The following is a 26,869-nucleotide window of genomic DNA, read 5'->3' as shown; positions in this document are numbered from 1 at the left end:
CCCCATATACCAATTGCTTTATGGCTTCCTTTGAGGAACAGGCGGTATACCCAAATAGGCTATTTCGGGACCATGCCATCCTGTGGAAGCGCTAAATAGATGATATCTTCTGCATATGGGGGGGGGGGGGCACATTGGAGTCCTTAGAAAATTCTTTTGGTACCCTTGACTCAACTTGGCCCGAACTACGGTTTGTCATTTCACATAATAACAAGCAAATTAATTTTCTAGACACCCTAGTCATCAAAGATAACAGGGGTTACCTACATACGGACCTCTACCAAAAACCTACTGACCGAAATGTACTGCTAAACTACACTAGTCTCCATCCACCAGCAATGACAAGATCCATTCCCAGATCCCAATTCAAGAGAGTACAACGAATTGTCAAAAATCCTGAATTATGTGCTACCAGACTCAATGAAATGCAGTCTAAATTTAAGGAACGGGGCTATCCTGACAGGGTACTACAAGAATCATTGAGACCTACAACTTCCACACGCCCTCCGGTCACCGACGGGATCCCCTTCGTACACACGTATCACCCCTTTTCCTACATCATATATCGTTGCATTCGTAAACACAAGAGCATTCTGAGCACCGCATACCCTCATATTAAAGTATTTCCACAACCTTTCCTCCCATGCTTTAAAAGAGCTCCTAACCTTAGGGATAGTTTGGTACATGCAGATTTCAGTACCACACCTACTCTGAGACAGAGGGTCCTGCAGACACAAAAAACTGGGACTTTCCCATGTCTACAATGTAGACAATGCAACAATGTACATACCTGACGCGGAGGGGGCGTGTTTTCCGGCACTGACCGCAGATGCCATGCCTCGTTAATAAGTGAGCTGGATCAGCAGGCGCATGAGCTGTAACAATATCGGAGCCCATGACGTCACCCCCGTAGTGGCACCCGATTGGACCATTCGAGTATTTAAACACCCATCCTCCGTAATATAGACACGCCCCCGGAAGAAGCAAACAGGGCGAAACGTGCGCGTCAGGGCTGCACTGTGGAGCAGATCTTTATCAAGCCATCACATTAGGTAAATAGCTTTTTCACTTTAGTCCTATATACAAGCAACTTGTTGTTTTTATTAGCGCAAGGAGATAGCTGCGCGCACTATATTGCTCACCTATGTGACATGAGGATATGGCTGATAAATATATATAGCAAGCTGGTGTAGAAATTAAGACAGGCTATAGACCTCATACTTTACATTTTATGAGGAACTGATGACAGTAATGTTTTGATTATTTGTTTCTAATTATATATGTGGTGACTTTTCCCCTCAATGGTGATCATTTGCGATATAGACTCTTTGTAGTCTCAATTAAGATATTTACTTTTCATGCAGTAATTTCCCATTGTAGAGAGACGGTTATATCCACATATAAATTCTTCTTCAACACATTTATACCTCTTGTTTAGACTACAGTCTAATTGTACCTACATATTATAGAAATGCATTAATGATTATGCCCCAGTGTATTTTTTAGTTCCTTTCCGTTTTAATACATGGATTTTAAAAAAAAAATTAATAATAAAATGTATATTTTATTCTAACACATGTGTGTCACTTCTTAAACTCATTGGATAGCAGTATCCAATGAGTATAGTGTTTAAGCGAATGTACAAAGGGGTAATCAGATACTTCACCCATACACGGGAAAGAAATATCTGATCAAGGACTTTTCCACCTGTGATACCTCTTACGTGCTTTAATCTTATAAAATGCCCATGTGGGCTCCTGTATGTGAAGGAAAGGATTTCGAAACATAAGTCCACAATCGGATGTAAAAATACCCTCTTGTCAGTTCCTCACCACTTTATTTCATTGGGTCATAATATATCACCATTAAAATTCCAAGTGATTGAACATGTTCCCCCATTGAGACGGGGAGGGGGATCGGGTCCAGTTCCTTAAATACCGGGAAGCCTTTTGGATTCGTGAATTACAAACTCTGGCACCAAAAGGCTTGAATAGGTAATACAATCTGTTGTCGTTTATTTGAATTCAATATGCTGTTTAGTTTTATGTTTTCTTCATTGCTGCAACGGAATGTGCGTTTACATACTTTATCAGCCTATATTGTATTGACTTAAGGGATATTGATATAGTTTATTTTTTAGACCCAGCGCTAATATCCCAGTTTCCCCTGTGGGTCATCAAATCTTATCCTGGATCGTCCCATCTATCCTCTCCCACCTCTTACTTTCACCTTCTATATGTGGAACGCATTCTTCCGCTCTTTCGGAACGCACCATGAGGTCACATGACCTGTTACTAATCTACCTAGCAACTAAACATGTCACTTCCGCCGCACTCGGATTTTCTGATTCGCCGCGGCTCTTCCACTAAATGGAAGTGAATGTATAAAACACTTCAGGGTGTCTCTCTAAACAGGCGCAGCTCACTGACAAGCGGTGGATACAGCGTCGGTACGCCACAACACAGGAGGCCTGCTACTTGTCACATGGTATGTCTTGACTTCTTTTTACTGGGGCTGTCTTTTGGCACGGTGTATATTCATCTTACTGATCTTTTTCCCACAGCCTGACATTTCTCTGATAAGATACCACTATATCTCTACTACATAGCCTTGCAGGTATGGTCTTCCTTCTTTCAGATCTTTCCTTCTCTTCCCCCTCCGTTCTTTTATATGTATTATGTCAGAATGTATTTTGCTGTTCTCATTCATGAAGCCCAGGATTGAGCTATGTATTTTGTCTAAAAGGATTGCATTGCATTCTCCCCTCCTTTTGCTTCTCTTCTTTTTTGTTTACGCATCTTTCTATACATGTTGTATTTTTTCTTTTGGTTTCATTATTATAGAGTGTACTGATGAAGGTTCTTTAACCACTTCGCGCCAGAGCCTGTTTTTTGCCTTCGTGACCGAGCCAAATTTTTCAATTCTGACCACTGTCACTTTATGAAGTAATTACTCTGGAACGCTTCAACGTATTTCCCTGATTCTGAGAATTTTTTTGTGACATATTGTACTTCATGATTGTGGTAAAATTTCTTCGATATCACTTGCGTTTATTTGTGAAAAAAATCGGAAATTTGGCGAAAATTTTGAAAATTTTGCAATTTTCAAACTTTGAATTTTCATGCCCTTAAATCAGAGATATGTCACACAAAATACTTAATAAATAACATTTCCCACATGTCTACTTTACATCAGCACAATTTTGGAACCAAAATTTTTTTTTATTGTTAGGGAGCTATAAGGGTTAAAAGTTGACCAGCGATTTCTCATTTTTACAACAAAATTTACAAAAACATTTTTTTAGGGACCACATCACATTTGAAGTCACTTTGAGGGGTCTTTATGACAGAAAATACAAAAAAGTGACACCATTCTAAAAACTGCACCCCTCAAGGTGCTCAAAACCACATTCAAGAGCTTTATTAACCCTTCAGGTGCTTAACAGGAATTTTTGGAATGTGGAAGAAAAAAATGAACATTTAACTTTTTTCACAAAAATGTTATTTAGACCTAATTTTTTTTATTTTCGCAGGGGTAACAGGAAAAAATGGACCCCAAAATTTTTTGTGCAATTTCTCTTGAGCGCGCTGATTACCCCATATGTGAGGGAAAACCACTGTTTGGGCGCATGGCAGGGCTCGGAAGGGAAGGAGCGCCATTTGACTTTTTGAATGTAAAATTTGTTTGAATAATTAGCGGACGCCATGTTGCATTTGGGGAGCCCCTGATGTGCCTAAACAGTGGAAACCCCCACAAGTGACACCATTTTGTAAACTAGACCCCTTAGGGAACTTATCTAGATGTGTGGTGAGCACATTGGGAGACATAATAAACAAATCAGTAGCAGGTGAAGAATTGGTTTTATTTATTTTTTACGCCATTCCTCGTGCGGTATAAGTGATTAGACAACCTTATTCTTCGGGTCGGTGCGATTACAGAGATACCAGATTTATATCGGGTTTTTATGATTGACAGCTGTCACACACTAAACGATGCTTTTTTTGCAAAATCTAGTTTTTGCATCACCATATTTTGAGAGCTATAATTTTTCCACATTTCGGCCGACAGAGTCATATGATGGCTTGTTTTTTGCGGGACGAGTTGACATTTTTATTGGTACCATTTTTGGGTACGTGACATTTTTTGATCGCTTTCTATTCCGTTTTTTTGGGAGGTAAAATTAACAAAAACCAACAATTCAGGAATTGTTTATTGAGGGGTTTTTTTTTATGCCGTTCATAAAAGTGATAAGGCAGCATTATTCTTCGGGTCAGTACGTTTGCAGCGATACTACACTTACTGTATATTTTTTTATGTTTTGGCACTTTTACACAATAAAACAATTTTATAGAAAAAATATTTTTTTTGCATTGCTTTATTCTGAGAGCTATAACTTATTTTTCGGCTGATGCAGCTGTATGGCGGCTTGTTTTTTGCGGAACAAGATGACGTTTTCAGCGGTACCATTTTTATTTCCATTTTGCTTTTTGATCGCATTTTTTTCCACTTTTTGTTTGGCAATATGAGGAAAAAGCATAGTTTTTTGCTCCGTTTTTTATTTATTTTTATTACGGTGTGCACAGAAGGAGTTAATTAGCGTGACAGTTTTATAGCTCGGGTTGTTTCGGACGCGGCGATACCAAATATGTGTACTTTTTATATTTTTGCATAAATATACGGATTTATCGGTTTAATATTTTATTTATTTATTTTTATTTATTTTGTACATTTTTTTAACAGTTTCAAAACATTTTTTTTTACATTTTTACTTAGTCCCTGTATGGGACATTAATTTTTATTTTTCTGATCACTGATCTCATGTAATGTAATAGACATATATTACATTACATGAGACCTTCGCTGACTGTTTCACAGTCAGTGTGTCCTGCAGGCTGACCCTGGCAGGACAACATATATGGCAGATCTGGAGGCGGTCATGTGACCTCCAGCTGCCATAGCAACGTCAGGTCCTGGAAGGTATAAGGGGGCCGTCGGAGAGGTAAGTGGACGACCCCCTCTCCTCCTGCTGTCTTCTATATGCCGCGATCACTATAGATTGCGGCATATAGAAGACAGCAAAGGGTTAACATCACTGGGACCTGATCCAATCAGGTCCCGATGAGGTTCCCTGTCAGAGCTATCCCTCTGCACCGCACCTGCAGCGCTTGCAGGACCTTGGGGGTCCTGAGCGCAACGGGACCACCCACCGTTTTTAAACGTCCGCGCTGCACAGAGCCTAGGCAGCGCGGACGTTTATCTACAGTGGGCGGTCGGGAAGCGGTTAACCGAAACGTCTGCTGTATAACACTCTGTTTGCTGGCTTATTAAATTGATTGAAACTTTACCTTGAGTGCCGGGTTTTTGCAATATATATTACTGGCGTTGAACCCTGCCCGAGCACCGTATATAGGTAGTGCAGTGATTGACTACTACATGACTAAATAACGTCATGGAAGGTCCTTTGACACCATCGCGAGCGAGCCAGGACGCACTGTACAGGAGACCGGGGGCCATCAGAAGGGGAGTATAATGTTTGTTTGTTTTTTTACAGATACTATGGTACCCGGGTCTGGAGGAGAGTCTCCTCTTCTCCAGACCCGGGTACCATCCGCACATTGAATCGCTTAATATCCGTGTGTGCACATGTAGTCATGCGGATATTAAGCGATTCAATGCAAGTCAACGGCGGCAATTACACCCAGTGTCTGCAAAATTAATGAACATGCGGCGTATTTTTCCGCAGAATGTGCACAGCACATGCGGATCATCATTGGGACTATGGGGCACGTATTACGGCGGCAAAAACGCTTGAAAAACGCATAGTGGGCATGCAGCCTTAGTCTTTGATACTTGAATTAGCAATAGCAACACACAGCCCATTCCCCATATGTTGATAAATAATGCTTGCTTGCCTATAGCAAATAGTTCCTGATCAGAATTCTCTGGTTTACACACACTGACATTTTAGGAGCACAAACTTAGAAACAGAGTACTCTTTTGTATCTGTTCATTACACTGATTTAGTCTTGAAAAGTAACGAGCAGAAGAGGTTTGTTTGCGGTCACGCCAGTTCTTCAACTGTGTGCACGCACAGGAAGGCAGAATCTGTTCACTCAGTGCTTATTCTAGGCAAGAGAGCACTGTCAATCAAGATCCAGGAAGGAGCTGTGCAACGCTAAGGCTGTGTGCCCACATAGCGTTTTTCAAGCGTTTATGCTGTGGAATTTCCGCAGCGTAAACGCTTGTGAAACGCTAGGTAATCCGCACCCCATGGTCCCCAAGAGGATTCCGCATGTTCTATGCACATGCTGCGGATTATTCCGCAGCGTTTATGCTGCGTACAAAAATCCGCAGCATGTCATTTAATTTTGCGGAAGCGCAGCGGAACTCCCGCCATTGACTTGCATTGAGACGCGTAGAAACCGCGACATTTGTACAAGCGGCTTCTATGCGCGGATGGTACCCAGTTCTGGAGGAGAGAAGACTCTCATCCAGACCTGGGTACCTAAAAAAAGAATAAAATAACAAATAAAGTTTATACTCACATTTCCAAAGGCTTCTCTCTGAATGCCGGCATCGCTTGAGGACCTGCGGTGGCGTCACAGTCATGTGACCGCAGGCCCTTCACCGCTGTGTCTCGCGATATGCCGGCAGCCGGGAACCAGACAGGAACGAGCGCTGCAGCCACGCCGGGGCCTCGGGGGTGAGTATAGCTTTATTTTAATTTTTACGGTTCAAACTGTATAAATCCATGCTGTTTGCATGGATTTATACAGTGTGACCTAGTTGTCAAGCACTTTCCAAGTGATGCTATCGCCTGGAAAGCACTTGTCAATCTGCATGCGGAAACGCATGTGAATCCGCATGTATTCTGCAGGAAAAATGCATGCACAATCTGCATGCGTTTTTTCTGCCAGGGAGATGCAGAAATTTTCTGCTTCATTTCTGCATCGTGGGCACATAGCCTGACTCAAAGGAAGGACCGAAGCTGTGAGTTCTGAGCCACGTACCAAGGGCATACCAAGCACCTTAATTTGCATATTGATTAAATTTAAGTAAACGCAAGAATTAAAAGGTTTTCTTCCCTGCTGCAGTGTAAACTTAGGACACCCTGTGATTGCAGAATCGCGACAATGTACAATGCATACTGTTCCCCTAAACCCGCAGTGTAAGTGGGAGGCCCCATGACCTCATGCATACAGTTTGTGGTTTTGTACCAAGTAGATTGTGTTTTATTAGGAAAGACAAATGACAGACAGTTGAAACTAGTTGGCATGAGACTGCAAATATGTTAATCACATACATGAGGTCACATGACGTGCCACTATGACTATATACTTTAATTTGTGAAGGGAAGAGTGGCAAAAAAAATCCTTTTAAGGTCTACATTCAGTGCATGAATTGTGAAAAATTTACTAACGTATATATGCAGCATAAAGCTCTACCAAAACTGTACGCAAACCTAAAAGAATACGGCTCATTATTTGTTTATTGCGATGCCCAACTGCACAGCAGGTTGTGCTTCCCATAAAACAGAAAGACATACTAGCCTAGCAGATATCAAAAGGGCACACTAAAGCTACCCATACACAATAGATGTCTGTCGTCTGAAATTTGATATGCACGATCAACATCTCTCACGACCATCAGACAGCTGGAGCCTGCATACACATTAGACCGTCGGCCGAACATATCCATACTATTGGGTTCAGCCAACTTGTCTGATGTGTATGGGGGCCCTTAGAACCTGTCAGCCCAAGGGGCTCAATGTATGGCATGCATGAGGGGAGGAATACCCTGGCATGTATGCCAAACAGGGCTGTGGAGTCGGTAAGCCAAACCTCCGACTCATCAATTTCCATGACACCGACTCCCTCATACATGGCTCATGTTTAAAGTCACATCCTAGGTTCTATGTACACTGCCCCCATAGTGTTGTTAGTGAGGCAATGTGCATCACTAACAAGCTGTTTTCATGAAAATCGTTGGTAGTATAATGATGTTATAACATTTTATATACTTTGTCTTACCTGCTCGTATTCAGTCATAGGAGTGTGATTCTCAGATCGGTCACGGGTTGTCACCGCGTTCAGTAGGTGCTGGCGCCGCCCATGACATTAGAATACTGCTCCCGGCAAGCGCTAGGTTTGAGGGGCGCAGTGAGGCTGTGTGATTACCAGCTTCAGTGCGCACGCGCTGTGATCTGTGGCTCCCTGCATGCGCAGTGACACTGCAGCGTTGACTGCACAATACATTGACTGCACACGCGCTGGGAGCCACAGATCACAGCGCGTGCGCACTGAAGCTGGTAATCAGACAGCCTCACTGCGCCCCTCAAACCTAGCGCTTGCCAGGAGCCATATTCAAATGTCATGGGTGGCGCCAGTACTGACTGAACGCGGTGACCACCCGTGACTGATCTGAGAATCACACCCCTATGACTGAATACGAGCAGGTAAGACAAAGTATATAAAATGTTATAACATCATTATACTACCACAGATTTTAATGAAAACAGCTTGTTAGTGAGGCACATTGCCTCACTAACAACACTATGGGGGCAGTGTACATAGAACCTAGGATGTGACAGGTTACCTTAAGTGATAAATTTACTGTGGCACAGATTCATCTCAGCTAAAAGTGTAGACCCTTAGATCAGGAATAGGACAGACATTTATAGGGCATTTCATAACTTTTCCAAATTATTATGAAAAAAATATTACCCATAAACTGCACTGAACTACTGCACCCAATTTATTATATATTTTAGAAGTTGGAGTCGGTCCATTTTTTACCGACTCCACAGCCCTGATGCCAAACACACACTACAAAAAGTAGGATGAAAAAAAAACACTAACGGCAACAATAAGAAAATCCCATAGTCGCATCAAACAGATATTTTCCTAGATAGTCCATAAAAACAGCACTTTTTAACCTTGTCCATAAATTTAATGCATCTGTGATTTTTTTTTTTTTTTTTTGAGTCTGAAGAAACATATACAGATAATTTTGACTGTAACAATCATTTTACAGGTCAGCTAGCGTAGCTGACGCCTTCAGATCATAACTATGGGCTGTAGGCATGTTACACTTAGAATTTATTATAGTCTTCCAATATGTCCATAAAATATATTGTCTGTGTGATTTTCTGATAAGCTGTACAGAAAAAAAAAATCTTGGCAACCTAGCTAAGGGTATGTGCACACGATGCAGAAATGAAGCAGAAAATTTCTGCATCATTTCTGCATCTCCCTGGCAGAAAAAACGCATGCAGATTGTGCATGCGTTTTTCCTGCAGAATACATGCGGATCCACATGCAGATTCACATGCGTTTCCGCATGCAGATTGACAAGCACTTTCCAGGCGATGTTAGCATCACCTGGAAAGTGCTTGATAACTAGGTCACACTATATAAATCCATGCAAACAGCATGGATTTATACAGTGTGAACCGAGAGAGTGTATACACTTACCTCCGATGGCCCGCGCTGTCCTGCTCACTCCGTTCTCCCGGCTGCCGGCAACTTTGAATTGAAAGACCTGCCGACGTCAGCGTCACGTGACCCGTCACATGACTCTGACGTCACCGCAGGTCCTACAACTCACTGCAAGTGCCGGGAACCAAGCGGGAGCGCTGCGCGGGCCGACAGAAGGTAAGAATACATTTATTTTTTATTTTATTCTTCTTTTTACAGCTTTTTTTAATGGTACCTGGGTGTGGATGAGACTCTCCTCTCCTCCACACCCGGGTACCATCCGCACATTAGAACGCACCAATTACGCAAGTACAAATGCTGTCTTGCGGAATTGGCGCGTTCTAATGCAAGTCAATGGCGGCGAAATCGCCGCGTTTCCGCAAAATTAATTGACATGCTGCGGATTTTTGACCGCAGCGTTAACGCTGCGGAAAAATCCGCATCATGGGCACAGCACATGCGGATTTCCATTGGGGAACATTGCTGCCCTTCTACCATGCGTTTTTCATGCGTTTCCGCGGCGTTTACGCAACTGCAAAAACGCCGCGGAAACGCATGAAATACGCATCGTGTGAACACAGCCTTACAGTACCCACATTCCTTCTACAGCATATCTCCATCAGTACAAGTGTGAGGGGAGCTGGAGGCACCGCCGCCGCCTCATCAGGAGGAGAAGACAGCAGCAGCAGCACACTATAGGAAAGGCAATATACGTACAGATTTCTTTTCTCCCTGTGTAGGAGCTGGAGATCCAAAACCTCCAGGTGACTGCATGTATCCACCTCCTCCCATCCCAGAGCCACCGTAGCCGCCATCAAAGCCTCCTGTAGAGAAAGACAAGGAGAAATGTCATAGCCTGACCAGCAGCCATAGCCCACACAACCAGGGCACCCCCAGCATCAGTCATATGTGGAGACTGGAGACAGCAGACTACCAGCCAGGACATCCACAATCTGTTGTAATATACACGCATAACACCACCGGGTCCGAAGGGCGCAGGCTGCTCCGGGACTCACCGTGATTGTTCCACATGTTTCCCCGTCTCCTTCTTCACACACTTCAGGGGGGCCTGTTAGCGCGCTAAGAATTACAAGCCAGTCAAAAGCTTCACCCACACAGAACCAATCACAAGCCTTCTCCAGCAGCGCGCCAATATCTCCCGACCAATCAGCGGCTTTCTAGCTCAGGACTTCGCAGGCTAAAGTGCGCGCAGCAGTGAGACAGAATAGAGGTAGACGACCATGACAAAGGCGCACTGTGCTAATAACAACGAAAAAAATGCCTGCAAGCCACCACGTGACAGACAATAAAGCATCCAACAAGACCGGAGCCGTCCGCTCTGTACACAGCTCTTCTCTATGGTATTAGTCACCATGGATATAGTCAACGTCACTTCCGTAGTGTAATCGGGCCAGCAGGGTAAATGCTGGTAAATGCTAGAATGTATGGGCTCCTTCCAGGTATGATGTCATTTCCGGGGGGCGTATCCTGACTGTGCATTACGGGCGTGTTCTAGTTTAGCAGCAGACTCCATAGCTTCATGCAAAGGGACTAGGTGACAAGCTGCTGGTGAAGCTGCAGGAGGAGGTCAGTGCTGCGGGCTTGTGGGAGCTCTGGGGGGGATGCTGCGGGTTTGTGGGGGGCTGGTGGTGGCTCTGGGGGGGATGCTGAAGGCTGGTGGTGGCTCTGGGTGGATTCTGTGGGCTTGTGGGGATGCAGGGGGCATGTTGCGTGCTCTGGATGGTCTGGGGGGATGCTGCGGGTTTGTACGGCCTCTGTGGGGGGATGTTGGGGGCTGGTGGTGGCTCTGGGGGGATGCTGGGGGCATGCTGCTGGCTCTGTGGGGGCATGCTGCTGGGGGCAACTAGTGGCTCTGGGGGGATGGTGGTGGCTCTGGGGGGGATGCTGGGGGCTGGTGGTGGCTCTTTGGGGGCATGCTGCGGCCTCTTTGGGGGCATGCTGCGGGCTGGTGGTGGCTCTGGGGGGGATGCTGCTGGCTCTGGGGGCATGCTGCTGGGGGCAACTGGTGGCTCTGGTGGTGGCTCTGGGGGGCTGGTGGTGGCTCTGGGTGGATGCTGCGGGTTTGTGGGGGTTCTGGCTAGGATGCACGCTTGGGGGCTGGTGGTGGCTATGTGGGGGATGCTGCGGGCTCTGGGTGCTGTGAGTGGATGCTCTGGGGGCACGCTGTGGGCTTGTGGTGGCTCTGGGGGCATGCTGTGAGTGGATGCTGCGGGCTTGTGGTGGCTCTGGGGGGATGCTGGGGGCTGGTGGTGGCTCTGGGGGGGATGCTGGGGGCATGCTGCGGCCTCTTTGGGGGCATGCTGCGGGCTGGTGGTGGCTCTGGGGGGATGCGGGGGGCTCTGGGGGGGATGCTGCGGGCTGGTGGTGGTGGCTCTGGGGGGATGCGGGGGGCTCTGGGGGGGATGCTGCGGGCTGGTGGTGGTGGCTCTGGGGGGATTCGGGGGGCTCTGGGGGGGATGCTGCGGGCTGGTGGTGGGGGCTCTGGGGGGGATGCTGCGGGCTGGTGGTGGGGGCTCTGGGGGGGATGCTGCGGGCTGGTGGTGGTGGCTCTGGAGGGATGCGGGGGGCTCTGGGGGGGATGCTGCGGGCTGGTGGTGGTAGCGGCTCTGGGGGGATGCGGGGGGCTCTGGGGGGGATGCTGCGGGCTGGTGGTGGTGGCTCTGGGGGGATGCGGGGGGCTGGTGGTGGTGGCTCTGGGAGGATGCGGGGGGCTCTGGGGGGGATGCTGCGGGCTGGTGGTGGTGGCTCTGGGGGGATGCGGGGGGCTCTGGGGGGGATGCTGCGGGCTGGTGGTGGTGGCTCTGGGGGGATGCGGGGGGCTCTGGGGGGATGCTGCGGGCTGGTGGTGGTGGCTCTGGGGGGATGCGGGGGGCTCTGGGGGGGATGCTGCGGGCTGGTGGTGGTGGCTCTGGGGGGATGCGGGGGGCTCTGGGGGGGATGCTGCGGGCTGGTGGTGGTGGCTCTGGGGGGATGCGGGGGGCTCTGGGGGGGATGCTGCGGGCTGGTGGTGGTGGCTCTGGGGGGATGCGGGGGGCTCTGGGGGGGATGCTGCGGGCTGGTGGTGGTGGCTCTGGGGGGATGCGGGGGGCTCTGGGGGGGATGCACGCTTGGGGGCTGGTGGTGGCTGTGTGGGGATGCTCTGGGGGCACGCTGTGGGCTTGTGGTGGCTCTGGGGGCACGCTGTGGGCTTGTGGTGGCTCTGGGGGCATGCTGTGAGTGGATGCTGCGGGCTTGTGGTGGCTCTGGGGGCATGCTGTGGGTGTATGCGGGTTTGTGAGGGCATGCTGTGGGCTCTGGGGGGGATGCTGCGGGTTTGTGGGGGCTTGCTGGGGGCTTGCTGTGGGCTCTGGGGGGATGCTGCGGGTTTGTGGGGGCATGCTGGGGGGGATATTGTGGGTTTGTGGGGGCATGCTGGGGCCTCTAGGTGGGATGCTGCGGGTTTGTGGGGGCATGCTGGGGCCTCTGGGGGGGGATGCTGCTGGTTTGTGGGGGCATGCTGGGGCCTCTGGGGGGGGATGCTGCGGGTTTGTGGGGGCATGCTGGGGGGATGCTGTGGGTTTGTGGGGGCATGCTGGGGCCTCTGGGTGGATGCTGTGGGTTTGTGGGGGCATGCTGGGGCCTCTGGGGGGAATGCTGCGGGTTTGTGGGCTCATGCTGGGACCTCTTGGGGGGGGGGGGTGCTGTGGGTTTTTGGGGCCTCTGGGGGGGATGCTGCAGGTTTGTGTGTGCTCTGGGGGAATTTTGTGGGGGCTCTGGGGGGGTTGCACGCTTGGGGCTGGTGGTGGCTATGTGGGGGATGCTGCGGGCTCTGGGTGCTCTGTGGGGATGATCTGGGGGGGGTATGCTGTTGGCTTGTGGGGGCTCTGGGAGGGCATGCTCTGGGAGGTTTGTGGGGGCTCTGGGGGGATGCTCTGGGAGGGGGGGTGGAATGATGGTGCACGACTGGGGGCTCTGGGGAAGGGGGGGCAGAATGATGGTGCACGACTGGGGGCTCTGGGGAAGGGGGGGGCGGAATGATGGTGCACGACTGGGGGCTCTGGGGAAGGGGGGGGCGGAATGATGGTGCACGACTGGGGGCTCTGGGGAAGGGGGGGGGCGGAATGATGGTGCACGACTGGGGGCTCTGGGGAAGGGGGGGGGCGGGATGATGGTGCACGACTGGGGGCTCTGGGGAAGGGGGGGGGCGGGATGATGGTGCACGACTGGGGGCTCTGGGGAAGGGGGGGGGCGGGATGATGGTGCATGCCTGTGGGGGCTCTGGGGAAGGGGGGGGGCGGGATGATGGTGCACGCCTGTGGGGGCTCTGGGGAAGGGGGGGCGGAATGATGGTGCACGCCTGTGGGGGCTCTGGGGAAGGGGGGGGGCGGAATGATGGTGCACGCCTGTGGGGGCTCCATGGTGGACGCCTGTGGGGGCTCCATGGTGCATTCCTGTGGGGGCTCTGGGGAAGGGGGGGTGGAATGATGGTGCACGCCTGTGGTGGGGGCTCTGGGGAAGGGGGGGGGCGGAATGATGGTGCACGCCTCTGGGGAAGGGGGGGCGGAATGATGGTGCATACCTGTGGGGGCTCTGGGGAAGGGGGGGGAGGTGGAATGATGGTGCACGCCTGTGGGGGCTCTGGTGAGGGGGGGGCGGAATGATGGTGCACGCCTGTGGGGGCTCTGGGGAGGGGCTGTTGGGATGATGGTGCACGCTTTTGGGGCCTCTGGAGGGGGGGGATAATGTTTGTAGAGGGCAGTCTGCTGGGATTTGGGGTGGGGGTTTATGCTTTGGGGCCCTCAGGTTGATGTGTGGGTATTAATGCTGTGGGGATTTGGGGTGGTGGGTTAATGTTTCATTGGGGACACAAAAAACCATTGGTGTATGTTGCTGACACTATGCAAAAAAAGCTTAGCTCTTCCCCAGAAGGGTGCATCATCAACTGGCATGAAGCTAATCTGTTTTAGCTTAGTGTCAGTAGGAGGCAGACATGAGTCTGGACCCAGGCCCATCTCTACCCTAGGGTGTTTTCACATTGCGTTCTGTGTTGCCGTCGGGCATACGTCTACTGTGTCTGAGAGTCCGCCTCCTCTAGGCGTACACTCCCGAAAAAAGTGCACGTTCGCTCTGCCATCACCATTGCAGTCTATGGCCCCCCATCAGCGCATACGTCAGACCCCGTTTTGCTGGGGATTTCGGACGTATACCCCGACTGGGACACAGAACGCAATGTGTATGTACCCGTAGGATTTTTTTTTTATATATATTAATGATTCCCCTTTTTCTTTCAGATACTGTTTGTGAGGGCGACAGTGGAATTGTTTCACTACTGTATCCTCTGTGGTCTACGAGGTAGGACCCTAACACAACAAGAGTGTTTGGGATTCCCTGGCAAACTGTCCTTGGCACTAATTCTTCTGCCCGCTCGCCCCCCCAGATCCAGAAGGATCAGGTTATCTCATTCCCAGCTTCATCATCGGTCTGCGAAGAAGGATTCAGGTTCTTCACTATAGATATATCCTACCAGGCAGTGAGGGTGCTCGATTCTCCACCTCCACGTTTTCTAGAGGCTCCTGCGGCACCTCTTTTAAAAATCCAGACTTCAGTCAAGACTTTCTCCTTTGGCCGGGCCACACACCTAGCAGCCTAAACAATCACGCACGCTGGCTCTCCAGCGCTTTCCGCCCTCCACCTATCAGGGAACACTTTGCATTCTGGTGTGCAAGATCCCTGCACGTGTTTTTCCTGTTACTGCCTCTTTCTCCTCCTTCTACACGGCGCCATCTTTCTGTCGCCAGTTTATAACACTGCCGCAGCTCACCTGAACTCTGCTGCCTCATTGCCTGGTTCTGCTGGATCACCGCCACCTTCAGCCTCTCAAGGTCTTCAGGATGCAGTGTCTTGAGTAACCTCTGCCACCGGGGGCAGCTCTTTATCCACAGCCTAGCTCCCCTCTAGCATCTGTTCCTTTCTTTTCTCTCTATACCTAACCCCAGGGAGTCTCATTTTGCATGTTTCTCCTGTAACAAAAGGTTTCCTTCAGGTCAGACCTGGTCCCTCTGCCAGGACTGCAGTCTGCTCACAATATCACCTCCCCAGGAGCTCCTCACTGCCTATAACGAGAGTGTGCCCCCCCCCCCCCCCCCCCACGCAGCTGCCTATTCAGCCCTGGCAGGCGGCAACATCACCATCCACATGGCCTCATAGCTGAAATCATGGAATGTGGATTCAGCTTCCAAAAGGTCCACCAGCCTCACCTTCCAGGGCTCCCGTCTTTTCGAAGAGCTAGATAAGATTATCTCTAATGCCATGGGGGGTAAGAGTATTTTGTTTCCGCAACAGAGGGCCAAATGCTCTCCTCCCAAGAGACGCACAGTCCAGTTTTTTTCGTACTTTCGGAAATTTTCAGTGTAGAACAGCAGCCAAAAGGACAACTCTCCGGCCCGCCAGGAAAAGAAGAGACCTTCCTTTAGGCTAGCCCCCTCCTGGCATCAACGAACTCGCCAGCGCCGGTACGGATCTAGCAGATTCTCTTCGGTATGACGCGGTGTTCCCACCTGAGATGTTTCTGAGGGTGGATGGCAGTCTCCTTTGGTTCTGGGATGAGTGGCTCTCCGTAGTCAACAATGCTTGGGTCTGAGATGTTGTCGACTACAGCCACAAAATAGAATTTGCCATGCTGCCTTATATTCGAGACCAATTTCCCCAAAGACCCCCTTCTCTTATTCCCGGGTTTTTCAAGGCTATTGATTTGCTATCCAAAGCAGGCATCATGATCTAATTTCCAGGACGCTGAAACATCAGACACTGGAGGCAGGCTGAGGGGTTGTGGCAAAGCCAAAAACCTTACCCACAATCCTCCCATAAATGACCTTTTATAAAATTAGAATTATTTCTATACATAATGTAAAAATGTTATTTATACAATATTTCTACAATTAACCACTACCACAGAAATCTCAAACCTTTATTTCTTGCTTTTAAACTTGTTCTGAATGTAAATAAAACATTTCTGATTAAGTTTCCACATTGTATTTTAGCCTTTCATTTTACTGATAGGGCAGGAAAAGCCCATGATGCATCTGTGTAAACCATGTAAAAGGTACTATAATAACATGGCTTAGACAGGTAACCCACTTTTGAAACAATGAAGTTCACTTGTACAAGCTGCATAGATGAAAACCTGCTTAAAGGGAATTTGTCACCTGGTTTTCCCCATATAAAGTACGACCACCACCTGTATGCCCTAGAATGCTGTATATAAGTCCCCAAGCCGATCTGCATAACGTAAAAAAAAACTTATATTAGACTCGCCTACAGAGTGGTCCCGTCCAATGGGTTTCTCTAGTGTTAATCTGGCGCCTCCTCTTCCTGAGATTGCCGTTCTTCTTTCTTCAAGTGGAGGACGTGTCCTACATCATCCAGACAGTGTCTTTCATTGCACTCCTGCGTAGGCGCACTTCTCTCTGCCTTTTCCCCCCACAGAGCAGAGAAGTGTGCCTGCGCAGGAGCGTGATGGCAGAGGCTGTGTGGCTGACGTTGGATGTGTAGTCCACATGAAGCTGAGGAGGAGGATTGTGTCGGAGGAAGACCAGCGACATCCATAGGACTGGATGCTACTAGATTGTGCTGGCCGTGCCCTTGACCACACGTGAGAACGGTACTAGAGAGTGCGTGCTGTGCCCTTGACCACACGTGAGGACGGTACTAGAGAGTGCGTGCTGTGCCCTTGACCACACGTGAGGACGGTACTAGAGAGTGCGTGCTGTGCCCTTGACCACATGTGAGGACGGTACTAGAGAGTGTGTGCTGTGCCGCCGACCACATGCTGCAGATAGAGCAGAAAGGCAGTTATCTATAATATAACCGGATATGTGCGTCTCAGTTTGAAATACACTGCTCAAAAAAATAAAGGGAGCACTCAAATAACATCCAAGATCTGAATGAATGAAATATTCTCATTGAATACTTTGTTCTGTACAAAGTTGAATGTGCTGACAACAAAATCACACAAAAATCATCAATGGAAATCAACTTTATTAACCAATGGAGGCCTGGATTTGGAGTCACCCCCAAAATTAAAGTGGAAAAACACACTACAGGCTGATCCAACTTTGATGTAATATCCTTAAAACAAATCAAAATGAGGCTCAGTATTGTGTGTGACCTCCACGTGCCTGTATGACCTCCCTTCAATGTCTGGGCATGCTCCTGATGAGGTTGCGGATGGTCTCCTGTGGGATCTCCCAGACCTGGACTAAAGCATCTGCCAACTCTTGGACAGTCTGTGGTGCAACGTGACCGGTGGATGGAACGAGACATGATGTCCCAGATGTGCTCAATCGGATTCAGGTCTGGGGAATGGGCGGCCTGTCCATAGCTTCAATGCCTTCATCTTGCAGGAACTGCTAACACACTCCAGCCACATGAGGTCTGGAATTGTCCTGCATTAGGAGGAACCCAGGGCCAACCGCACCAGCATATGGTCTCACAAGGGGTCTGAGGATCTCATCTCTGTACCTAATGGCAGTCAGGCTACCTCTGGCGAGCACATGGAGGGCTGTGCGGCCCTCCAAAGAAATGCCACCCCACACCATTACTGACCCACTGCTAAACCGGTCATGCTGAAGGATGTTGCAGGCAGCAGATCACTCTCCACGTCGTCTCCAGACTCTGTTATGTCTGTCACATGTGCTCAGTGTGAACCTGCATTCATCTGTGAAGAGCACAGGGTGCCAGTGGTGACTTTGCCAATCCTGGTGTTCTGTGGCAAATGCCAAGCGTCCTGCACGGTGTTGGGCTGTGAACGCAACCCCCATCTGTGGAGGTCGGGCCTCATACCACCCTCATGGAGTTGGTTTCTTACGGTCTGTGCAGACACATGCACATTTGTGGCATGCTGGAGGTCATTTTGCAGGGCTCTGGCAGTGCGCCTCCTGTTCCTCCTAAAACAAAGGCGGAGGTAGCGGTTCTGCTGCTGGGTTGTTGCCCTCCTACAGCCCCCTCCACGTCTCCTGGTGTACTGGCCTGTCTCCTGGTAGCACCTCCAGCCTCTGGACACTACGCTGACAGACATGGCAAACCTTTTTGCCACACCTCGCATTGATGTGCCATCCTGGATGAGCTGCACTACTTGAGCAACTTTTGTGGGTTGTAGAGTCCGTCTCATGCTACCACGAGTGTGAAAGCACAACCAACATTCAAAAGTGACCAAAATATCAGCCAGAAAGCATTGGTACTGAGATGTGATCTGTGGTCCCCACCTGCAGAACCACTCCATTATTGAGGGGTCTTGATAAAAGCCAATAATTTCCATCTATTGTCTATTCCATTTGCACAATAGCATGTGAAATTGATTGTCAATCCGTGTTGCTTCAAGTTGACAGTTTGATTTCACAGAAGTTTGATTTATTTGGAGTTCTATTCTGTTGTTTGTGTTCCCTTTATTTTTTTGAGCAGTGTAGTTTAGAGCATATCTGCTATGTTATAGAGGCCTCATCCACATTAAAATACTTTCTTCTGTTACGTCATACACTGGGGGACATCTCAGAGTGCCAAGGGAGGGTGGTTCACTGCGATTGAAGGGAGGTTGGTGGTACCAGACAAATTGTTAGTGAAGGTGCAAGAGGCGAGGAACAAATGGAAGAGGTGATGGGGGCGAGCAACAGTCAGAACATGAAGAGGATAATCATCCCCTCTCTGTTCGTGTTTGGTGGGAGGGGACAGAGGAAACAAGCTTCAGAATTACCCAGCCACCAACACAGCATGGGCTTGAACCTCTTCGAAGAGCCCAACATATGAGTGCCTTCTTGCTGCACTTTCTGCAACATGATCTCCGTATAGTTATGATTCTAAATAATGCTGATTACTGGCTTGTAATTCTGTTCGATCCATATTATAAGAGTAAATTTTGCCACATGCTTCCCGCCCTGAAAAAGGACCCTCGAATACTGGAGTATTGAAACACGTTTTTACAAAACCTTAAGAGAGTTTTTTCCCAAGACAGCAATGAGGCACACAGAATGCACTGCAGCTCTACACTTCCAACCTAGCACGTCAATTTATCAATGCAAAAATATTAGTAGCAGCAGTAGTGTAAGTGGCAGAAGCAATTTCTGTGACTCCTTTCACACATTTATTAGACCAGCTCATGCACCAGCACAACAGAGTACAAGTCTGACACATGAACGACTGGAGAGGATGGTGCACTCCTGATTGTCTCCATCTGCTGGGTTGGCTGTAGTGGAAGAGGTTTTGGTCTCTATTATAATAGTTATACTTTAGTGAAATAAATTTTTTGGTGCAGATATTTATCTCCACACAGAGGTACACAAACATGTTAAACTTAAAATTGATTTTCAATAAACAACCATAAGCCAACCCATCAAACGCATCTGCTGCTTCTTCCTCCTCTTTTGTTACCATGCCAAGTATTGTCAAGCAGGTCTCTGACTGCAGAACCTCCGGTTCTTTACCCACTTCAGTCAGGCTGAGTGAGAGCCCATTACCTGTAATGGAAGAGGACATGCCTGCTGTTTTTGACCGATCTCCGAGAACGAGCACACCACAAGGTTAGACATTGTAACATCTCCATCTGCATCTCACTCACGGTCCAGCTGTTTGTCCGGTCCACCGTACTCCGCCCTTTCTAAACACTGCAGCCAGCAAAAGATTGTTTCCTCCTACACATGACAAAGCTAAGAGACTGAACTCCACCATCTCCAATCTGTTGGCCACGGAAATGGTGGTGTCAGGTCCTAATTTTTTGAAATGTGAACACTCCTGGTTGGGTCTTCATTTGCTGGATTCGCTGTAGTAGGTGTTGGTCCCCATTACACTAGTTCTATATCTAGTGAAATTAATTCATTGGTACAGATATTGTCACAGGAGTACACATGATATAATCGAAATTGGTTTTCTTTGTACTGTACTGTAGTGATTCAGTGGTTTCTCAAAAATTACCCAGATCTGCCAGAGCTGCTCATGAAAATGCCACACATGTGCCCATTTTAGAAAGTCAGCTACAGCTTTCGCCACCCTGGCAGTGCTTCAGCAGCGTTTGCAGCTTCCAGCTCACCGACTGGTGTGTGATGTGACCATACGTTGGAAATCAATATTGCAGATGTTGGGAAGGATTTGTGAGCAGCAGAGGGCAGTTGTTGAGTGCCAGCATCAACATGCTCGTTGGAATTCAGGTCAGCCTCCACACATAACAGCTGATGAGTGGGGATGGATGTTTTACATCTGTGTTGTCTCCAAAACTTTGAGGATTCCACGAAGATGGTGAGTAGCGATGACGCCATAATTAGCATCATCATCCCGCTTCTCTGTCTACTGAAATGCTCGCAGCTCACAAAGACAAGGCCTTGCAGGCAGAGCAAGGAACTATACAGGGTGATGCTACACAGCCCAGCCTCATCTTATCTCAAGGCGGATTGGGTGATAATGAGGAAGAGGAGAACATGGACAGTCATCCTCTTAGTGAGGACAGGGAAGTCTTGGCTTTCTTGGAAGTCTTAATACCCCTCTTTCAGTCTGTGGGAAAGCTGTATGAGTTTCGCTTAATGATGACCTTCAGTGGCTTTGCTTATGCATGTTATTTCTGAAAACACATTGTAGATCAGGCCATTGCCCAACTTTGTAGTCATGAAATTCAAGGTGCAAAGAAACATCTTTGTGTGTTGAAGCACCACCAAGAAGTGTGAGCTGATGTTGGACAGGCTGTCATTGCTTATGGAAGAAGCTGCATTAAAGGACTTTCCTGGGAGAAATGACAGCCGGCGTAGATACGGTTTCCCTCTATGCCAGTCCTTTCACCAAGCTAAATAATATGGCTGTGGTGAAATACAATTGTCACCAAGAAGCAATGTCAGACTGAAGAACAGTGGGCCCACTAGAGGATTTGATTTTGAGGGCTCACCTTTCTCCCCTGCTCAAGAGCCCCATAGCAGCTTTAAGGTTTGCATTATGAACTCTCCTGAAGGAGAAGCCAGGGCCCACCGGGGGAGTCTCCGCTTCTCTGGTGGGCCTGTACAACCCTGCCGAGAAGCATCCCTGGCCAAGGTTCCGGGACACTCTATGGCTACTTTTTAACTGTGGACTGGCTCCAGCAATCTATAACATTTCAATCTATAAGATCCATTCACTGGCTCCCAATTGCCTAGCGTATCCAGTTCAAACTTGCACCTACTGCCACTCAGTGTCTTCAGCTCCTTTGTGAGAAACTAATATTTGGGCAGCCATTCTACCAACTAAAATTCCTGAGATATAGAAATTGTGGATGGCTTCATTTCTGGTACTGGGTGCTAATACCAAACTGTAGCGTGCCATTCACTGGATATTGCTGACTGGTTGGAGACCAGCTCATTCCCACAGAAAAGTACCAGCAGCAAGCTAAGGAGATAGTGGCCTCTGTCATCATGAAGGAGTTTGCTCGTTGTCTAGGGGACCGATCACTGCTGTTGTCTACCTTGTGAACATTGTGTTGAAGCTTGCGAGGATTAAGAGGTTACATTGGCGAGTCTGGTTTTTATACTAACGATCCTACTGTTTTTATATTTTTAAATGAGCACACACCGACCGTGGTTTCTGCAGCAGCGCATCCAGGCCGGGATAGTGGCGGAGAAATTGCTGTACCATCAGGTAAAGGATGCAAGGCATGTGTGTGAGGTGCACCGGTGTGTGAGATTGCCCCGGCATAGGGTCGCCACCAGGTTTGCACCGTTATTGCACACGACCTTCCCTTGCTCCAGGTTCAGTGGAGACAGCCATTGCTCAAACTCGGCCTGGAGAGCTGTCCACAACTCTTCAGCTGTATGAATGTGATCTCCAAGGCATATTCATTTTAACACTGCCTGATTGCGGTGAACCATGGCTGCGCAGTACGGAGGTGGGGGGATTCTTTCTGCACTGTTGGAACATGTGTCTCACTAAGGCAGAGGTTGAGGGCGCAGATGGAGGCCCTAGAGGAGGCACAGGCATCGGACGAAGTGTTAGATATAGAGGTTTGTCCCACAAGCCTTGAGGATTCCAACACTTGCTGTTTAGGGACACCTTGATGTCTAGTGGTCCAGTTCTCCATCCCCTGGTGTGTAGTAATTTAGTTCTCCAACCATAGCTGTTTAGTAGTTTAGTTTTCCAACCCCTGTTGTCTGTTAGTTTAGTTCTTCATGTTCTGGTGTGCATTTGTTTCATTCTCCAACCTTAGCTGTTTAGTAGTTTAGTTCTCCAATCCCTGTTGTCTGTTAGTTTGGTTCTCCATCTTCTGGTGTCTAGTGGTTTAGTTCTCCATCCCCTGGTGTATATTACATTAGTTCTCCAAACCTAGCTGTTTAGTAGTTTAGTTTTCCAACCCCTGCTGTATATTACTTTAGTTCTCCATGTTCTCGTGTGTACTTGTTTCATTCTCCAACCCATCCATGCACACCCCCAGGGGTTAACGTCTGATGATGAGGGTTTGGATTCTGTTCGGATCCTACTTCGTCCGGGCCTGGATCAACTGAAAAAAAATTTGGGCATTGCTACACATGCTTTCGCCCTCTCTTGAGTCTGTGAAGCTTTGTATCACACCTCTGATTCCCCGGAATAGAATGTGTGAACAGCTCTGCAGACTCGCCCATTTCTAGTTCCCCACAGTCAGTTGAGCAGTTTGAGATGGAGAGTTGTGACGCGGGGGGAAACAAGGTAATTGGGTTGCCACCTCTGAGGACTGTACTATGTGTGATGTTAAAATGGAGGAAGAAGAGCAGAGGCCACTTGATACCACGCTTGTCATCCACTGGAGCACATATTCTTTCTGACCCTCATCTACAAAGCGTACCGCTGTCTCTGCATCACCGACTTGGCCCTAGCTTGGATCTCTTCATACCTGACCTACCGGACATTCAGTGTCTCCCACTCACACACCACCTCTACCTCTTGTCGGTGTCCCCCAAGATTCAGTTATAGGACCCCTGCTCTTCTCCATCTACACTTTCGGCCTGGGACAGCTCCTATAGTCTCAAGGCTTTTAGTATCACCTCTATGTTGATGACACACAGATCTACCTCTCTGGACCTTATATCTCCTCCATACTAACCAGAATCCCACAATGTCTGTCCGCTATTTCAGCTTTCTTCTCTGCTAGATTTATAAAACTTTACATGGTTAAAACCAAATTCATCATCTTTCCATCATCTCATTCACCCCCCCCAACTGGCCTATCCATCAAAGTCAATGGCTGCCCACTCTGATCTGTCCTTCAAACGTCAGATCCAAGATCTTTCCACTTGCTGCCGACTACAACTCCAAAATATCTCCAGTATCCACACATTCCTCAACTATGAATCTACAAAAACACCAGTGCATGACCTCATCCTCTCCCGCCTCGATTACTGCAAGCTCCTACTCTATGGCCTCCCTTCTACCACTCTCGCACCCCTCCAATCTATCTAAACTGTGCAGGCCGGCAAATCCACATGACAACCCGCTATTCCCCGACTTCTCTCCTCTCTCTGTCAATCCCTGCGCTGGCTCCCCGTTGCCCAGAGACTCCAGTTGAAAAGCCTAAGTTTGGCATACCAAGCCATCGAAAACCTGTCTCCTCCATACATGTGTGACCTAGTCTCCCTGCACTCAACCGCCCATCCTTCCAAGATCTTCTCTACTTCCCTCTTATCTCTTCTTGCCACAATCGCATACAAGATTTGTCCCGTACTTCTCCCCTACTGGGTAACTCTGTACCCCAACACATCAGACTGTTGCCTTCCCTGGAAACCTTGAAAAGGAAGCTGAAGACCCACCCCTTCCGACAAGCCTACAACCTGCAGTAACCCTCACTCCATGACCAGCTCTACCCTCACCTACTGTATCCTCACCCATCCCTTGTAGACTGTGAGCCCTCGCAGGCAGGGTCCTCTCTCCTCTTGTACGAGTCAGTGACTCCTTTTCACATGTAAAGCGCCACAGAATAAATGTCAATTGATGGCACTTTCCTGGTGTCTGCCACTAATTTGATGCGTTTTGGCAGCTTTTGGACCAGTTTGAAGGTGTTGTGTATGCTTTTGTTGTTGCCCCCCATTGAATCCTATGACGTTCGTCAATGTTCGGCGAATTTTGCAAATTCGACAATCGTAATCTGACCCGAACATTGAAACATTCGCTCATCTCTGATCACTAACATATCCCGAATGTAGCGCCGGCGTCCCTGCCCTCTGCTAGGCAGGGACGCTGTTCCCCTCACCCCTCTGCTCTGAGCCCGGCGTCCTCCTCCCGCTCTGCTGGCAGCGCGCGCTCCTTCCCGGCCACTGTGCTTGGGGCGCGCGCGCGCTCTCTCCCTCTTAAAGGGGCCGCGCGCGCCGTCCTAAGGAGTCCCCGGCCAATGGCCGGAGGACTTCACCATATATGAGGCACCTCCTCCAAAATGGAGGTGCCCGAGCAATGTTGTTGCACTGTTCACTACCCTGCTTCAGCCCTCAGGTCCTGTTGCCAGTTACCTGCCAGTTACGTGCCAGATTCCTGCCAGTTTGCTGTCTGATTCCTGCCTGATATTCCGCTTACCTGCCTGCTAGCCTGAGGTCCGACGGTCTGCCTTCCGACTCCTGTCAGTCTGTCTAAGGACCAGCTTGCCCGCTCACCTGGGAGCGCACATCTGCTACCTGCCTGCTACCCTACCTGGAGGCTCTGCCGTCACGTGCTGTGACCACCCGCCTGTCCAGAGACTCCTGCCCGCTCACCTGGGAGCGCTCATCTGCTGCCTGTCTACTAGCCTACCTGGAGGCTCCGCCGTCACGTGCTGTGACCACCCGCCTGTCCAGAGACTCCTGCCCGCTCACCTGGGAGCGCTCATCTGCTGCCTGTCTGTTGGTCTACCTGGAGGCTCCTCCGTCACATGCTGTGACCACCCGCTTATCCAGAGACTCTCGCCTGCTCACCTGGGAGCTCACATCTACCATCTGCCTGCTAGCCTACCTGGAGGCTCAGCCGTCACAGGTCGTACCAACCCTTTACCCAGAGACTGCCCCGGTCACTTGCCGTGACCTCCTGCCCGTTCATCCAGAGACTGCCCCGGTCACTTGCCGTGACCTCCTGCCCGTTCATCCAGAGACTGCCCCGGTCACTTGCCGTGACCTCCTGTCCGTTCACCCAGAGACTGTCCCGGTCACCTGCTGTGACTGCCTGCCCGTCTTCCCTGGTCGCCACCCGCTCCCTTACAAGGACCGCCCCTTTGTATAGTAGCTCTGAGGTTCCGCCTCCCAGACCCGTTACAGTTTGCTCGGGCCATGGAACCCGGTGGCACCCAAGCTCCCTCGCTCTCGGACCTGTGTCATGAACTGTCCCGTCAGTGGTCCCAACAGGAGTCCATCCTGGGTCACCTGCGGAATGTCAATTCTCGCCTGGAAACTCTGACTGCTCCACCAGCAACCACCGCCAGTGCCATGACTCGCAGTCTGGCAGCTCCGCTGCCCACCAATACCATGGTATCCTACCCCGGACCCCGGCTTTCTGCACCTCCTGGCTTCGGAGGCGACTCCGCTCAGGCTCGGGGCTTCATAAATCAGTGCACCCTGCACTTTGAACTCCTGTCCCACCAGTTTAACTCCGACCGGGCCAAAATTGCCTTCATCATGTCCCATCTCACCGGGGAGGCCCTGGCCGGGCTAAATCCTCTATGGGAGAGAGGAGACCCCCTGATGTCCGGCTTGCCTGCCTTTCTCACGGCTTTCCGGAAAGTCTTCGACGAACCCGGACGGAAGACCTCATCCGCATCATCTCTGCTACGCCTCCGTCAGGGAAGTCTCACCGTGGGCCAATATGCCATACGGTTCCGTACCCTTGCCTCGGAGCTGGCCTGGGATAACGACGCTCTGGTATCTGTCTTCTGGGAGGGTCTGTCCGGCCGTATTAAAGATGAACTCGCCGATCGGGACATTCCTTCCACTCTCGATGACCTAATAACTCTTGCCACCCGGATTGACCTACGGTTCCAGGAGCATGCCAAAGAGGTCACCCATGAGAGGAGGTTTCCACGTCTAGCTCCTACTTTTCAGAAACCCGTCACTCCCTCCGTTTCTCCCCAGGTACACTCTCCTGAGCCTATGCAGGTCGACCAGACCAAGATGGTCAAAACCCGTCAGGACTTACGCCGTGCCGAGGGGAGCTGCTTCTACTGTGGCAGTAAGGAGCACCGGATCCGTACCTGCCCGGAGAGGTCGGGAAATGCCTGTGTCTAGGTTCGCTCAGAGAGGTCGACCTAGACAAGAATAAATCCTCTCCATCTCTGCTGCTGTCAGTCTCAATTATCTGCGGGGAGAATCGTTATTTCGAACTAGCCCAACTTGACTCTGGAGCGGCCGGGAATCTTATTTCACAGTCCCTGGTAGAAAAATACCGCATCCCCACCAAACCTCTGGCTG

General features: G+C 49.4%; 1 protein-coding gene and 1 long non-coding RNA gene across 5 annotated transcripts in view; one reads left to right on the top strand and one right to left on the bottom strand.

Annotated features, from left to right (window-relative positions):
- The window catches only part of RPA2 (replication protein A2), a 141,898-nt gene extending 131,026 nt beyond the window's left edge, over nt 1-10,872 (bottom strand). For 2 of the 4 annotated variants that reach the window (XM_073661804.1, XM_073661805.1), the window contains exons 1-2: nt 10,493-10,868; nt 10,194-10,300 (exon numbers count right to left, since the gene is read on the bottom strand). In XM_073661804.1, coding sequence (XP_073517905.1) covers nt 10,194-10,300; nt 10,493-10,508 — 123 coding nt within the window. In that variant the 5' untranslated portion in view covers nt 10,509-10,868. Of the gene's footprint in view, nt 1-10,193; nt 10,301-10,492 lie in introns of all 4 variants that reach the window. The other 2 variants (XM_073661806.1, XM_073661803.1) reach the window with 2 other exon arrangements.
- On the top strand, nt 10,628-16,501 carry LOC141192318 (uncharacterized). Its single transcript, XR_012265870.1, has 2 exons — nt 10,628-11,063; nt 14,768-16,501. It is a non-coding gene; the product is annotated as an uncharacterized lncRNA (long non-coding RNA).
- Nucleotides 16,502-26,869: the final 10,368 nt, after the last annotated feature.

This window comes from Phyllobates terribilis, unplaced genomic scaffold, assembly GCF_046119375.1.
Source record: "Phyllobates terribilis strain yellow unplaced genomic scaffold, ASM4611937v1 Scaffold_57__1_contigs__length_8443340, whole genome shotgun sequence".
Taxonomy (NCBI): Eukaryota; Metazoa; Chordata; class Amphibia; order Anura; family Dendrobatidae; genus Phyllobates; species Phyllobates terribilis.
Note: the sequence above shows the minus strand (reverse complement) of the source record. Positions and strands in the feature narration are given on the sequence as shown.